Source organism: Leptopilina heterotoma, unplaced genomic scaffold (assembly GCF_015476425.1).
Source record: "Leptopilina heterotoma isolate Lh14 unplaced genomic scaffold, ASM1547642v1 Lhet_131, whole genome shotgun sequence".
NCBI classification, from domain to species: domain Eukaryota; kingdom Metazoa; phylum Arthropoda; class Insecta; order Hymenoptera; family Figitidae; genus Leptopilina; species Leptopilina heterotoma.
Window position 1 is genome coordinate 99,647 of NW_025110850.1, and position 17,024 is coordinate 116,670.

General features: G+C 32.2%; 1 protein-coding gene across 1 annotated transcript in view; it reads right to left on the bottom strand.

The window, feature by feature from the left end:
• Positions 1–713: 713 nt before the first annotated feature.
• LOC122513052 overlaps positions 714–17,024 on the bottom strand; it is a 253,142-nt gene continuing 236,831 nt past the window's right edge. The window contains exons 4-8 of the mRNA XM_043629285.1: positions 7,899–8,105; positions 5,625–5,785; positions 5,335–5,546; positions 2,069–2,344; positions 714–1,865 (exon numbers count right to left, since the gene is read on the bottom strand). Of these exons, the coding sequence (XP_043485220.1) occupies positions 1,672–1,865; positions 2,069–2,344; positions 5,335–5,546; positions 5,625–5,785; positions 7,899–8,105 (1,050 nt within the window). The 3' untranslated portion in view covers positions 714–1,671. The remainder of the gene's footprint in view (positions 1,866–2,068; positions 2,345–5,334; positions 5,547–5,624; positions 5,786–7,898; positions 8,106–17,024) is intronic.

Here is a 17,024-nt window from a genome sequence, read left to right on the forward strand (position 1 = left end):
AATTGAATTTTGTCGAAGAATTTTGCTATTCATTTATAAAGATAATTGAAATGTTTACAATTTTTTTTTAGATTTTTTAGAAATAAATGAATTGTTACCAAGTATTTTTTTATTAATTTTGAAATTTATTGAATTTTTGCCATGAATATTGTTATTTATGAAAATAAACGAATTTTGTCCAAGAATTTTATAAAAATTCATGAAAATAATTGAATTTTGTCGAAGAATTTTATTAATTTGCAAAATAATTGAATTCTGCTAATAAATATTGTTATTTTTTAAAATAATTGGAATTTTGCAATGCATTTCATTAAAATTCTTGAAAATAATTAAATTTTGTCGAAGAATTTTGCTATTCATTTATAAAGATAATTGAAATGTTTGCAATTTTTTTTAGATTTTTTGAAAATAATTGAATTTTTGCCAAGTATTTTATTAATTTTGAAATTTATTGAATTTTTGCAATGAATATTGTTATTTATGAAAATAAATGAATTTTGTCGAAGAATTTTATAAAAATTCATGAAAATAATTGAATTTTGTCGAAGAATTTTATTAATTTTCAAAATAATTGAATTCTGCTAATAAATATTGTTATTTTTTAAAGTAATTGAAATTTTGCAATGAATTTTATTAAAATTTTTGAATATAATTGAATTTCGGCGAAGAATTTTGCTATTTAAAAGATAATTGAAATGTTGAGTAGAATTTTTTTCAAATTTTCGAAAACAATTGAATTTCTGGAAAGAATTTTAATATTTTATTAAGATATTAATAAATAAATTTTAAACATTTAATATTTTCCAGTACTTTTAATAAAAATCCCTGACTTTTCCCCGAATTCCCTGACGTGTGGCAACACTGATTAAGTGATTAAAGGCAGTTAAGATTTTCAGAAACTCGATTTTTTTGTTTCCACAAAGCAGTAAATGTGCATGTAATTTATTTCAAAATAAATATTTTTGCCTCAAAATTTTATGATGTGAACTTAAAATACAGTGTAAAGATATTTATTTCCTTCTATGAAAAAATAAACCTGCTATTTAAAATGTTTTTTTTTCAAGCCGTTAACTTAATATTAATTAATAATCAGAAAATTTACTCTAAATTATCGTTTTTTAATTTGTTCTGTACAAAAATATAGTAATACCGTTACTAGCGCTTGGTCAAAAATATTTTTTTTCCTCTGAATTTTTGATTTTTATAAAATTTTTGCTACTCTTTCGTTAGTACGCAGAAACGTTTTAGTGGATTAAAAATTGCCGATTTTCTTCTATTGCACAGTTTTATAGAAGATTATCGCATTAATGCATGCATACAGTACAACCAAAAAAATTTTTCGTTCATTTACGATCGCGATTTTCTTAAAAAAATTGTATTCATACTCCAGTTGAGACAACTTTTACAAAAATAAAGAAAGTATTAAAAAAAATATTGTTTGCAAGAATAGTTATAAATACTACGTAGTTTTACCATAATCAGGATTGTATTCAAACGAAAAATTTTTGATTATACTGTATATATATTTATATATATAATTTTTTTTTAATCTGGAAATTTATAATATATAAATTTTTATTTATTTATATTTATATATATTTATATGTCTTATTTGCAATAGAGTTTTTAAATAAAGAAACTCGAGACTAGCATTGGTCAATGGCCTTTCGTTCAGGACCGAGATTTCTTGCTTTTCAACTTGAACCATCCTGCACTTTTGTTGGGGTCGCGTGGAACGGAAGTGGATCTGTTTAGTTCCGGCCTAGAACTCACGCTGCGAGATTTGCTGGCCAACGACTCAGTGGAAACTGTTCTATCTACTTTTTGCTTGTCCTTTGACTTCAGCGTGCTACGATTCATTGTTCCTGTAACAAGAGGATTAGGAAAATTAATATTTTCAGTTAGATTTTAAATTATTTTTTAAATTAGTCCTTTTTTTGCTATAAGGAGTGAAAATTTTATATATTAATCAAAATTTATATTCACATTTTGTTGTTTGAACAATTAAATAAAAAAAAATTAATTTAAAAAATTTTAAGGAAGAGTTTAGGAAAAAAATTAAACTTGCCTGTTTTAGACAAGTTGTCCTTGCTTCGGCGAGCGTCTTTGCCACGACGACTTAAAGTCTCGCGGCTTCTTTGTCTTCTCTTCATTGTTATCATTGGTTTCTGATGTTGCTGCTGATCGTAATTGATTTCAAAAGGTTCGCGATAGTTTCTTGGTCTCCATGGTGCCAGAACACTAACGCTTCTTGACACAGTCCTCGTGTGTGCCTGAAGAGGACGATTCAATTCCTCACGACTTGCTGCTCGACGTCTTTCGTTTGGTCCAGGAATCTCGCCGACTTTTGGAAAAGAATGAAAAAATTTTCAAACATTTTCATTTTATTTTTCATTTTATTTAATGAATATAAAATAACGGCTAACTTCTTACTTTTTTAAAATAAAATTAGCAATTTGAAAAATAATAGAATTTAAAAATTTTTAATTAAAATTTTGTTTCATAAAAATAAAATACGGAATTGGAATATAGTTATAATAATAATAATATAATATAGTATTATAATATATTATATTATATTATATTATTATAATATAGTTTTAATACTATTCTAACTATATAAATAATCATATATTCTGAGACAGGAAATTAAGGGAAATAACTTAAGTCTTAAATTATTAAACAAAAATTTTTTATAATATTCTACACTACAATTAGTTTTTACATAAATAAAAATTTCATAGGAATTCAATTATTTAAAATAGAATTTGCATAAATTTTTTCAAAAAAATAAAATATTTGAAAATTTGGCTTTAAATTTTTCGAAGTAATTCAATTATTTTTATAAATTTTAAAGTTCTTTTCACATATTTAATTATTTTCATAAATAATGAATCTCATTGCAGAATTTCAATTATTTTTAATACAATTTTAATCTATTTCCTCGAAAAATGTAATTATTCTTAGAAATGTTATTAAAATTCGTCGATAGAATTTAATTATTTAAAAAATTTGTTGATAAAATTATGCATAAGAATTCAATTTTAAGAAATATTCAATTATTTAATAAATTATTTATGTTTGTATTTAAATAATTGAATTCTCGTAGAATTTTCCAATATAAATTGATTTAAAAATTAATTTCAGTTAAAGTTTTAGATAATAATTGAATTTTTGAGAAGTTACTAATAATTGCAATTTTTAGAAATAATTGAATTTTGTAAAAGTTTCAAATTAAAATCTTTGAAAATTTGAAATTTTCATACTTTTAATTAAAAATTCTATGGAGCTAATTTTTTTCAAAAAGATTAATCGAAATTTTTTAAAATTAATTTAAGTGTTTATTTTTTAATGTATATTTAATTGAAGAATTTCCGAATAATTGAAATTTCACGTAAAATTAAATTGTAAACAAATGGATTTAAAAATTCTTAAAGAAGAAGTTTTTCAAAAATTATTAAAAATAATTGGTGTAAAGAATTTTAATAAGATGCATTGCAAAATTCAATTGTATTAATAAATAATAGTGCAATAATTGCAAAAATTCAATTCATTTCAAAATTAATAAAATTCTTTGCAAAAATTCAATTATTTTTAAAAAATCTAAAAAGAATTGTCAACATTTCAATTATATTTCTAATTGAATATCAAAATTCTTCGACAAAACTAAATTATTTTCAAGAATTTTTATAAAATTGATTGTAAAATTCAATGATATTAATAAATAATAGTATTCATCACAAGAATTCAATTATTTTCAAAAGTAATAAAATTCAATTATTTTCAAATTTTTTTTTAAATTCTCATCAACATATCAATTATTATCTTTATAAGTAGCAAAATTTTTCGCCAAAATTCAATTACATTCAGGAAATTTTATAAAATTCATTGTAAAATTCAATTATTTTCATAAATAACAATATTCATCACAAAATTTCAATTATTTTCAAAATTAATAAAATTTTTCGAAGAAATTCAATTATTTTTAACAAATCTTAAAAAATTGAAATCAACATTTCAATTTCTTTATAAATGAATAGCAAAGTTCTTCGACAAAATTCAATTATTTTCATGAATTTTAATCAAATTCATTGCAAAATTCAATTATTTTCATAAATAATATAGTATTCATCACAAGAATTCAATTATTTTCAAAAATTTTAATAAAATTCATGGCAAAATTTCAATTATTTTCCAACATTTTTCTTAATTCAATGATTTTGACAAAATTCTACATGAATAATTTTCAATTATTTTCATAAATAATAAATCTCATTGCAGAATTTCAATTATTTTTAATACAATTTTAATCTATTTCCTCGAAAAATGTAATTATTCTTAGAAATGTTATTAAAATTCGTCGATAGAATTTAATTATTTAAAAAAATTGTTAATAAAATTATGTAAAAGAATTCAATTTTAAGAAAGATTCAATTATTCAATAAATTATTTACTTTTGTATATAAAAAATCGAATTCTCGTAGAATTTTCTAATAAAAATTGATTTAAAAATTAATTTTAGTTAAAGTTTTAGCTAATAATTGAATTTTGGAGAAGTTACTAATAATTCAAATTTTTAGAAATAATTGAATTTTGTAAAAGTTTTCAAATTAAACTCTTTAAAAAACTGAATTTTTTATACTTTTAATTGAAAATTCTATGGAACAATTTTTTTTCAAAAAGCTTTTAATTGAAGAATTTTCAAATAATTTAAGTTGTACGTAAAATTGAATTGTAAATTAATGGATTTAAAAATTCTCAAGACAAATTTATCAAAAATTATTAAAAATAATTGATTTAAAGAAGGTTTTTATTTAAAAATTGTAGAAAATTATAATTGAATTGAAATGATGAAAATAAGTTTGAAGAAGTTACTGTAACAATATTTTAATAATATAAAATAATGATTTTATCACTGGATCATTTTAAATTATTATAAAACACGAAGACACCGATCACTCCGAGTCTTCGACTCGGAGCAATCGATATCCTCATGTTTTATAACAATATTTTTACAATTAAACATTTGTTTATAATTTGCAGTTGCATTAGCAGAATTTTATCCAGCCGTAATAGCTCTAACTATATTTGCCCCGTGAGTCCATATTTCAGTTTTTTCTAAATTTTAAAGAATGACGTGAATTAATTTGAAAATAAATGCGATATTCATGTTTCGCAGGATCCTTCAATTTTATTTTCACTCTTAAAATATGTTTTTCACTTTGACTTTCAATTTTAGCGCAAATTTACTTCAGACTAAAGATAAATTTGAATGGATGAATAAGGAAGTAGAAAAGTTGTATTTTGTATTCAATTTGTGTATTCACAACTCACCTGTAGCTGCGTGAAGGTAAACAACGGATCGTTGTGATCTTTGGGAATTCTGGCTTTGTTGACTGCTGTCGCCTGTGGTACTTTCCCCAGACGACAATGCGCTCTCATTGAGCCTCGATGGTTTCCTAGGACTCGTTATGATTCCTAAAGTGCGTCGAGATGAATTCGTTACATCACGTCTCGTGGAAACGTGGTCGTCATTTCGTTTATTTCTATAAAGAAACAAGTCATTATTAATTATTAAGTTATAATAATTTCCTTACTTTGATTATTATGCAATGAACACCAACCTTCGATCAAGATTCGATGATATAGATTCCTGATCCGTATCGCCGAAAAATCTTAAATTCTTCTGCACAGAAGCTCGCTCGGGGGCTGATGATGCTTCCTCGTCCTCAGTGCCTGTTGTCAGTATTTCACTTTCTGGTATCCTTGGCTTCTTATCAACAGGCTGTTAAAAAAAAAAATAATTAAATTTTTGTTACTGATGTCAGATCTCCGTTTGGGACGCTTGCAGCTGATTTATTAGCCGAAAGTTTCCCAAACATCGTTAAGAGGACTTTCGTTAGTAATGGTTATAATTTTTTTTAACTACGTAACCGAAAATAGTAAACAGTAAAGCATCACGGAATGCATACTTCTGATAATCCACCTCTGAATAAGGAGAGATGATTTTAGTCGATAAACTTTACGCCGATGTAGTGAGAGAGGGCGCAAAAGAGGTTTAAGAATATTTTTTTCCAAATACAAAAGCACGAATCCTCTCTCATCGATTCCTGACAGGAATCAAAAAATGGCAACTCCACACCGCGCGGCGCGTCTTGATGAGTCATGACTCCATGGGTTGGCTTATTCGATAGATCACCAAGCATGGCGAGATTCACGCGCACGCAATCAACTCAAATGGCTATCATGTAGCTGCGAGAGAGTCTACCGCCTAGGATTGGAATCAGTATATCTGTGCAGAGAGATTATTCCGGGAACGATGGTTAGCTAGGCAGACTCGGCACTTAATCTTGCGATTAAATTAAACCACAGAGCGCGGAGTTAGTTAAGCATTTAATCAAACTGGTAATTGGAGGTTGTTCTAGTCTAATGGCCCTCGCAACGGCTTTGAAAACCATTGACTGATGAATGCATTCGCTTCACCCACTATGTCTCGATAAACCTGACCCCCTTTACTATTTATCGTTCACACAGCGAATCATCAATCGGCACTCTTTGTCAAAATCAATTCAATTTGAAAAGCTTTCCAAAGTGAGTGATTAATATTCAAAATTTTATCCAAACGATACTCAATAATTTATTTAATCATCGAAACATGTTTTCCGTCTTTATGCAACAAGAGAGGCTCTTAACCTGCCTTTGACATTCGGTCAATATGGTACTGAATCATATAAATCTCGATAGAGTGTATTAAACACGATGTTATATGTCCGTCTTGGTGGAAAAAAAAAATTAATATCGACCTTTCTTCACGTTTTGAAAAGAACGTGCAAGCATGCCTGGATCTTAGGGAAGATTGAAGGTAGAGGAAACTTTGCGGTACTGAGTAAAGTTTTGCATGATCTGAGAGTTGTTTATGAACGTCAAAAAGAACCGTTATTCATCACAGAGCAGATCGCCCACACATGCTTTTGGTGAGAGAGCTTGGTATACATTCTCCCCCACAATCACGAGATCAAATTTATTCGATGATATCACTTAAATTCTCCTAAGTTTACAAATTCCATTTCGAAATTCAATTTTGTTTCGCCTAAATATTATCAATATGATGAAAGATAATTAAATTTTGTTAATAAAGCCTGTTTCTGCTGCATCAGCTGAACGAAGCTTTTCATTGATATAAATGATGTATAAATTCATTGTATAAATGATATAAATGTATTTGCGTTCGAATGTGTCTATCCGATGAAGTCGGTTTTTGATACCAATTTGTAATAATTTCAATGTTATCTCTAACAAGCTTTAAATCTAGAAAATTAATAGAATTTTCTTTTTCTACTGTGACTTGTAGTATTTGATTATAAGAGTTAAAGATATCAATGACCAAATTAACATTTTCTTTTTTAACTGCTAAGATTGTATCATCCACACACCTAAAACAGAACAGGGGGACACAATCATGCTTTTCTTTTAAACATTCAGTTTCCAGATCATTCATGAAAATGTCTGAGACGAAAGCTGATATTCGCGAACCCATCGGTGTGCCATAAACCTGTCTGTAGAATTTTCCATCGAACGAAAAATACGTGTTGTTAAATACGAATTTAGTAAAATCAATAATATCGGAGAAAGGGAACTGCTCACCTTTTAATTTCGATGAGAATTGTATTTGTAAAAATAAATAAAGGGCAAACTTATATATAAAGTATTAGTTTCCTTAGCCTGTTCCCTTAGCTCAAAACCTAGCGCTTTGTAAATAAATCAGGCAAACAATTAAAATACAAGTACTTGTCTCCTTCTGAGACGTAAAATAAGTGACAAAAAATTTACACAGCCTCGGATTGTCGCTGTATTTCAAAATTCTTTCTATTACAATTAGTACAATTTGCTAAAATTACCTTTGAGTTTGATTTTGTTTTCCTAGAAAGGGATTTGAACCAACCCTTTCTTTCTGCCTCCTGACCTTGATTGTCTCTGGTAAGGGTACTCTTATAAGGTTCTTCCCCTCTCGTGAGAGTTCCAGTTGACCTGGACAATCTTGAGGGCTGAGGGGGGCTGGGACTTCCGCTAGGGGTCGATAGTCGCCTTCGCTGACTATAGTCCTCCTGTAACAAATCCAGAAAAACCAAATTTAATTATACTTATTCCAATTATTAATTTTAAATAATTATGTAAATCACCATGTATGCAAAAATAAAAAAGCATATTTTCGTAGTTATTAATTTATTTGCTATAATAAAAGACTTAATTCGATTTTCTTACTAATGGAAGTTTTTTTGAAACAGAAATTAAGAGTGAATCAAAGGAAGTAAGTTCCTCCGCTTCCTAAGTCTCATTGTGTAATCGCGTGCTGACGCTGAAAATGACTGTACAATAGACATTGGAGTGTAAACATGGGTACTTAGCATGGAGTGTATACATATATCATTAGAGCTTCCGATTCTGGAGTCTTGTGAAAAGGAGAAGTGAGTGGAACTCGACGTCCAGCCACGTGGGTGGTAGCGTCCGGCAGACCCCGAAAGGTTACTTCTTATGTCTTCCTCTCGTTAAAATGGTGGCCAATAAGAAGAAGTAGTCGCCTAAAGGTAATGATGGTTCGTATTCGCTAAATGCCCTCGCATTACTCGCCACCAATAATGATCCGGCAGCCTTTCATCTCGTAATCTAGGACTTTGAGAGTTATATTCCCCAAGGGGGAGAAAAAAAAGAACTTGGAAATTGTCAGGGCGACACTCATGCACAGTCCGTGACCATGATCATCATTATCGTCATCGCCAACATCATCATCATTATCATCATCTTCATCATCGTCATTATCATTCTCATCATCGTCGGCGTCTTGTCGTTCATCTGCGCCACTCACTGTGAACAATCTTCATTTTTTATATACGACTCGCAGTCTCATCTCGGTAGAACAAAAGTAAACTGGAGGCAATCGAGTTTGAATTCTTCGTCTTCCCTCTCTAATAGAGATATTTATTATCAAACTTCAACTAGATAACAATTATTTCTATTGAACAAAGAATGAAAGTATTTTAAGAGGAAAGAAAAATGTTTCAATTTACCATTGAATAAGTGTGGTAATTTGAATTCAAGATCAGAGATGAAACGGTTTTATTGGTTTGAAACCAAGTCGCAATATAAATATTAGAGGACACAGATGGGTTACCGACGTGGTTTTCGATAGGCAATATAATAACATATCACGTCCAGAGAGTACGCAATGCAGTCTTAAGTGACTTACAATGAATAGCCCATATCGCGGAATCATCTGCATAGTACAAGCCAGCGCACTTCCCTCGTCCTCTCCATATATACGAGCAACAATATCGCGTGTGCCTTCCATAACGAGTCGAGGTATGGTGTACCCCGAAGGCATTGTGACCCACGCACCGCCCTGCTAACTCTTGCGACTGTGGCCTTCCTTCTGTCTTCCTTTTCTCCTTCTGCTCCACACAGGGAATGCATTTTATGCGGCTACTCACTCACCAGCCTCTTGGCGTGGGTTGAAATATTGGGCTAGGTCGCTTACATACCTTTAAGTACACGCGTGCGGACCTCCAACCGTGTGCATTCAATTTCTGATCAGTGTGCATCTCTTGTTTTTTTAAATCTCGTTCTCTTTTCTTTATCTAATTATTCTAATTAAATAATAGCAAAAAAATGCAATATTCAAAATTAATCTTGTTTGGCCCAATTCTAAATAGGCACAAATCGCAAAAAGATGAATGTAGGAAAAAGAATAAAAAGATTGACTTGCTCGATCTGCTTCTTACTGTACAAGGTCGTCCACTTTCCGCGGTGGCAATACCACAGAATTTCTAGGAGCATCAAGAGCCACCGATGGAAAACCGGATGAGCAATGATCCACGGACGAGCTACCATCACCATTAATAACAGAGGGCAAAGTGGGTGTGGTTTACTTTCTTTAAAAAGTTTAAAATAACTTGAATTCTGAAACACCTCAAATTTTCATAGCGCAATTCTTCGTATATTATGAATTGTAAACAGGAAGTGTCTCCCTACACTGAAAAATTATAATTTATTAAATGTCGATAAATTTGGATAGTCTCGGTGATATTAATTAGTTCGGTCCCGAGGTTATCATAACGGGAACAGGGACGTACCCTAAAGATTTTGGAAAGAAGCAACAGATTGTTGTCCGTTCACTTTTGGATCGTACGTCTACTTAGCATGTCATTAAATATGTTCTTTAATAATTATTATAAAGTTGACAAGAATTATTAAGTGGTAAATTGAAACAAAATTAGAACTCTGTGGAATCAATTGATAATTTAAATAGGGACATAATTCAAAAAGAAGGTTCTGATGCACCTGGGGAAAAAGCTATGATATGATAATGCAAAAGGATAAGTTGTTGAACTTTTAAAATTATTTTTGTAGTCGTAGATCCAGCAAGCAATACCTCCTTCAGTGTGAGGTTGAAGAAATGACCTTGACTAGCGGAAACAAAAAATGCAGTAGATTTCCCTCAAATTACTTTCGGGACAACCAAAGTGAAAGGTCCTGAGTCTAAGTGTCGATGCAAATTAGATTGAATACCCCTCAGCCTTGGACTAACCGAATTATTTATTTGATGTTGATGTCGTGGTAATGCAGTCCTTAGAAAAACAGAAATGTGCCTCGTAGTAGAAATCATCTCCTTGAATGAATTTGACTAAGACGAGAGTCGAAGAAGGCACTTGGTACTTGAAGAGGTTTTCTGGACTGTAGTCGAAGAAGACACTTGATGATAGTACACAAGTAGTTAACTTGGTAGCGGTTGCTGGACTGACACGAAGACTAATTTGACAAACTCGAAGAATTTTTTTTCATCCACAGAATCAGTTTAGTTGTTTCGCCAGTACACAGGTTTTGAATAAAAAAAAAGATTGCCCACAACCATCTTCCCCTAATCTTTAGAAAGGACGTTGCACCTAAAAAGTTGATGATACCCGGAGACAACTCTCAATCTCAATTCTTATTTTTTTCCCACCAACAGTTAAAAATGCACTCATGCCTAATTCATTGGAAATTTATTGAATTATCTCAAAGAACAGTTTCTGTGGAGCATATTCCCTGTCGCCGAAGTGACTTCCGCTCTGCACGAGCACTGGTGCAAATATCATGCCATACAGATACGAAACGAATAGATAATAGAGCTGCAGGTAGTTGCGGGGGACTCTATCCAACTGGTATCTACATTCGACGAGACCTTATACAGCAACAAGGGGGGACCTTGGTTATACTACATGAACATATTGATCACTGGGTACTGAAATGCCGCTGCATAGATTCTCTCTTCTATGGCGAAGTAATCGTGCGAGATGAATCTGCACTCTCCACAAGTTCCTAGTCTAGTCTTAACAAAATTCGAATCCAACTCGCAGACCAATGTCTATGATCCTCAACAGGGCAATGCGCAAGGCAAGAATCCTATCGGCAAATTGCAATCGGTGACTGCCTTGTCGGCAAATACCGGTGCAGGCCAACGAACGGAATAAGGAAGACTAATATCTAAGCATTGTTCGTTTACAGAGAATAAAATTACTGTTGTCTAATGATTGATGAAAGATTCGTCGATTCACCCTATCGAAGATCAATTAGATGGTCTCGAACATTTGTCAGCCGACAATTAATAACATTCTTTTCTCTTTAAAAGGTACTTAAAGTGAAATTAACGACGGAATACTTGATTCCTATCAATGCCAAGGCAATGAATTTAGATTGTCTATGGGAATTAAAAAAAATCTGTATAACGGAAAGTGGAAATGGAAAGAGTTTGTCTTTTAAAGAGCTATTCAATTGAATTTAGAACTATGCAACTACGTACTGTAAATCTTGACTTTTTTATTTCTGTCGTATCCTCTTCCTCTATTATAATAAATTATTCACTTTCGTCCTTCGGAAAATTTCGAAGTACATCGTTCAGTCATTCGGTAAATGACATGAGAGGTAGTAAATTGTGGTAGTTGTGTACGCAAAATAGTGAACTGTCGTAGTTACACATATGCAGTAGTAAACTACAACTATTTACGCCTCTAGTTCATACAAACTTATAGAAATAGATAAAGAAAATATAGAAATGAAATAGATAAAAAATTCTTTAGAATCTGAAATAAAATCTAAAGACTTCTTTAGATGTTGTGTTACAAATGTTACAAAGAACATTTGCAAAAAGGGATCGTCAGTATAATATGTCATGCAAGTTATTTCTCTTACGTAACCTGTTGAATTGACTTGTGATGGTCTTCGTTTCTTCTGGGACCATTCACTAAATTTCACACCAGTATTATTACATAATTGGGCCTCTGGACCCAATTCTTCATCTCCTTGTTCACTGAACTCATACTGTGTTCCCGTCAGGCATCAACATCGAGGATCTACATCATCCTTTTCTTCACCTCAGAGCAATTTTTACCAACAATGCCCTATTATCACCAAACCAAAACAAACCCTATTGTCAAATTTTTCAGACCTTCCTGACAGAAAAGCTATTAGCATTCCAACTCAATTACCTCCTTTTAGGACCAAAGTCTTATATTTTTCAATTTAAACGTAAACGTTATAATTTTTACATTTTGTTCAACGTAATAATTTTTGTGTAATTCACCCTCTGTAGTTCCCAAATAAAATTCTAGCTTCTTAACTTTGTTTAGTTAATAAATTAGGAATACGACTAAGTTTTGTACAAAATAGCATTTATTTAATAGTATTAAATATGTATTTATTTAGATATTTATTAAGGATATATGTAAAGATCCATGTCCATTTATAGAGATATTATGTTTCGACATAGAAAATAACAAAATCGTACACATCCTTTTTTTCAATTTTCTGGTATTTACACCAAACTTTTATAAAAATCTAAAAACGGTGAATTTTGATTTTCTTTCTATGAAAATTTAAACTCAACGGGTTCTTCATTGCAGTGAACAAAGAAAACAAAATTAAAATATAATAAATTCCATCACGTAGAGACGGGCACGAATTGTTTTACACGTGATTTCTAAGTCAGGTGCGGATTCGTTAATGGTATAACTATTTTGAGAATCTTGCAATCTCCAGAGTTGAACTCTTCTAACCTCTTATCTGTCTCGTACCAACTGCTCCAGCAGCTCGGTGAACGCTTTGTGGTTATTTCACGACTGTATCTCGTTTTACTCGTTTATGCTAGACTCGCTGTTATTGTTATTGCCGTACTTATATTCGTAGGAACTGATTGCCAGCCGAAGCAAACTGTGAGAAACATTGCCAGAAAAATGACAAGTGGACTTACACAGACATATATGTATTGTCACGTCATCGCGACGAATTTATATTTAACTTTTGTAAAATAATATTTTATGAAGTTAAAATCTGAATCCTCCTTTTCTTGTAACGGAAGTAATATTGATCCAATAGTCTTACACCTGGGGAACAGATACCAAATATGGTCATCAACGTTTTGTTACTCTTCTATAGGGTCAGTCACCTACCTAATACAGAAACAAAGCATACGCGTCCAAATTAAATCAATAGGAAAAAACTGACCCAGAAAGTAATAAAAGTGGTGGTGTGACGTACCGTTCCCGGAGATTTTTCCGAATGTCAAATTCGGGTAAATTACCGGAAATCATGACGTACTATCCCCTTGCAGAAGGAACCTATAAAAGGTGTCACCCTTGCCGGATTCGTCAGCCTAGAAGTAACCACCGAATCAACTGCTTGTCTTCTTCGAATTCGTCAAATTAGATACCTGTGTTCTTTGTGTCAGTCCAGCAACCGCTACCAAGTTAACTAGTTGTGTACTGTCATCAAATGTCATCTTCGACTCCAGTCCAGAAAACCTCTTTAAGTATCAAGTGCCTTCTTCGACTCTCGTCTTAGTCAAATTCATTCAAGGAGATAATTTCTACTACGAGGGACATTTCTGTTTTTCTAAGGACTGCATTACCACGACATTAACATTAAATAAATAATTCGGTTACTCTAAATCTGTGGGGTGTTCAATCTAATCTGCATTAACATCTGGACCCCGGACCTTTCACTTTGGTCGAATGTAACAATAATTGTAAACAATTAATACTTTACATTTTGTCCCCATTTAAATTATCAGTTGATTCCACAAAGTTCTAATTTTGTTTCAGTGTGTCTGAAGACATTTGGATCTACTCTTTCTTTCTGATTTTCATTATTAAGGATTCAAATAAAACTTTAATAATTGAATCTCAATTTTAACAGTTTATATTTTTTAACACCTGTCCCTTCAGGTAACAGCTTTCCGTTTTGTGAATAAATCAGGTTTGAATCACCGATGCCAGACAATTTAAATATATAAAATTTAGGGTATGTTTAGTTTCCTTCAGAGACATATGTCTCTGAAGGAATCATATTACGTATATGATCCCTCACACTTTCGTAGTAGACAATTGTTGTCGTATTGATGCACCACTTAATAATAATCGTCGATCCGACAACGACCTGTTGCTTTATCCCAAAAATCCTTAGGGTGTGTCTTTGTCCCCGTCATGATAACCTGAGGACGAACTAATTAGTATCACCAACACTATCCAAATTTAACGACACATTTAATAAATTAAATTTTCAGTATAGGGAGATAATTTCTACTACGAGACACATTTCTATTTTTCTAAGGACTGTATTACCACGACATCAACATTAAATATATAATTCGGTTACTCCAAGACTGAGAGGTGTTCAATCTAATTTGCATCGACACCTGGACTCCAAACCATTCACTTTGGCTGTCCCGAAAGCAATTTGAGGGAAATCTACTGCATTCTCCGTTTCCACTAGTCTATAGGTAATTCCCTGGACCTCACACTAAAGGAGGTATTGCTTGCTGAGTCTATGACTCTGAAAATAATTTTAGAAGGTTAATAACTAATCCTTTTGAATGATGTCCCCATTTAAATTCTCGATTGATTCTACAAAGTTCCAATTTTGTTTCAGTGAGTCTGAAGACATCTGGATCTACTCTTTCTCTCTGATTCTAATTGTAAAGGATTCAAATAAAAACTTTAATAATTTAATTTCAAAAGTCCCTCTTTCTTAAAACCTGTCCCTTTCGCTCCGTGAATAAATCAGGTATGAATCACCGATGCCAAACAATTTAAATATATATAATTTAAGATATGTTTAGTTTCCTTCAGAGACATAACAATATTTTACTATACAGTCGAAAAAAAAGGGAAACCAAAATTACTCCTGCATGTTATGTGTCTATCCTTTTGCTGTTAATCGACGTTTTCAAACCCACCCACCGGAAGGCAGTTAGTGATTCACAGCTCTCTATCATTTTCTCAGAAGGCATGAGTATCCCAGTTGCGGATGGATTGAGAGTTGAAATCAACCACTAAAGACAATCAGCACGGATCGCTTCATTAGTGCACGGTCAATTTACGAGAGAAAATGAAGCATCATTTGTGAAATTGGACGAATGAGCTAGGGGGGAGTGTGTTGCTTTATTTTTTTGGATTTCTTACCGCGAAAATGGTATCGTGCGTTCGGCAAAGTCTTTTTTACGTCATCTCATTAGGAAGCTAATTTTAGTATTCTTCTTTTTGTTTTCATTTTTTCTTCACTCTAACCATCCACTTTGGCCTGACGCACGCAAACCTATCGAGGGAAACTTTACCTGATATTTCGCTTGGTCCAGAAATGTATAATTTGATTCTGGGAAGTGAAGTGGATTCGACATTTTATAATACCTTTATTATTTATTATTTTTGTAATAAAAAGAAGAAGACCTTTATGTTTCTTGGAGTCGAAAGAGAAATTATAATCACTTCAATCAGGTTAGTTATGTTTTTAATTGAGTCACAAACTGGACGGACGACTTACAATATTGCTTCTTGGTGGCTGAAAATCAAGATCACGATCATTACAATGAAATTGTACCCGCGTGAGTTATAGGTGATCTTTGCAATAGATGTTACCGTCAGGCTGTTCGAGGCACCTCAGCGATCACGAGGAACGCAATCGTTTATTTACCGAATGACAGTACACTTATTCCTGGGACAGTAATTTTTATATATATGACTCCTATATGGTATTGAAGAAAATCACAGTGGGCGATCAATGCATCGTCATCGATGAGGATGACTCGGAGATAATCATGAGGTAAACATTCTTGAATATGTTTTTATTAATGATGCAAATCAATATGTTTGATGGAAAAAAGAAGAGTGTCAGGTCGTTTTCCCTACAATTTATATATCCCGTTGTCAAATTGTTACCCAAGAAAAGGTTTCGCTTGATTTGCTTTCAATGCTCAGTGGCAGAAAGGAAATGTCGAGAAAGAAGACATAGTGAATGTCAGAATCTTTACGGATAGATCGTAGTGAGTATGGCAAGTCGATCACAAGAGAGGGTTGAGGGATCGATGGACAATGGGGGATTTTCTCTTCCTAATGGCAGAGGTTGCTTGATTCAGCCACAGGAAGAGGACTTTTGCATCGGCAGACCACAGTAAATAGCCTCGGTATCGTGTTGCGAGTAATTGAACGGGCTTCATCTGAAGCCGCATTAACTATTGAGAACGGAATGAGAAGAGGAGAAGAATGAAGAAGAAGAAGAAGAAGTCTGTCTGTTTGTCGGATACCACTCCACTGGCGGTATAATGGCGCTGATACTGAGCTCTCGCTGTACGTGAGGGCAATACCGTATTGTTATTTGTTGGGTTAGGTACTCCCTGCTCCCAGATCAAGTACCCGCATGTCTGAGATACGGCCAAGACTTGGAATAATATCTTGCTCGCTTATTGTTACCGCCGCTTGTAAATGGATCATTCTATTATCGAGATAGCGATACGTGGCTTTCGTACGCAAGTCTTCGACCTTCGTTCCCACACCTTTCAATCTTCGTTTTTCAATTTCATTCTTATATAGAAGTATTGCTTTTGGTAGCCCTTGTGGAAAACAATAAAAATTGCAAATTCTAACTATGGCCATCTACTGAAACACCATTGCTTATGGCCGTTTCCCATACTACAAAATAATATGCATCACTGCTAAAATCTA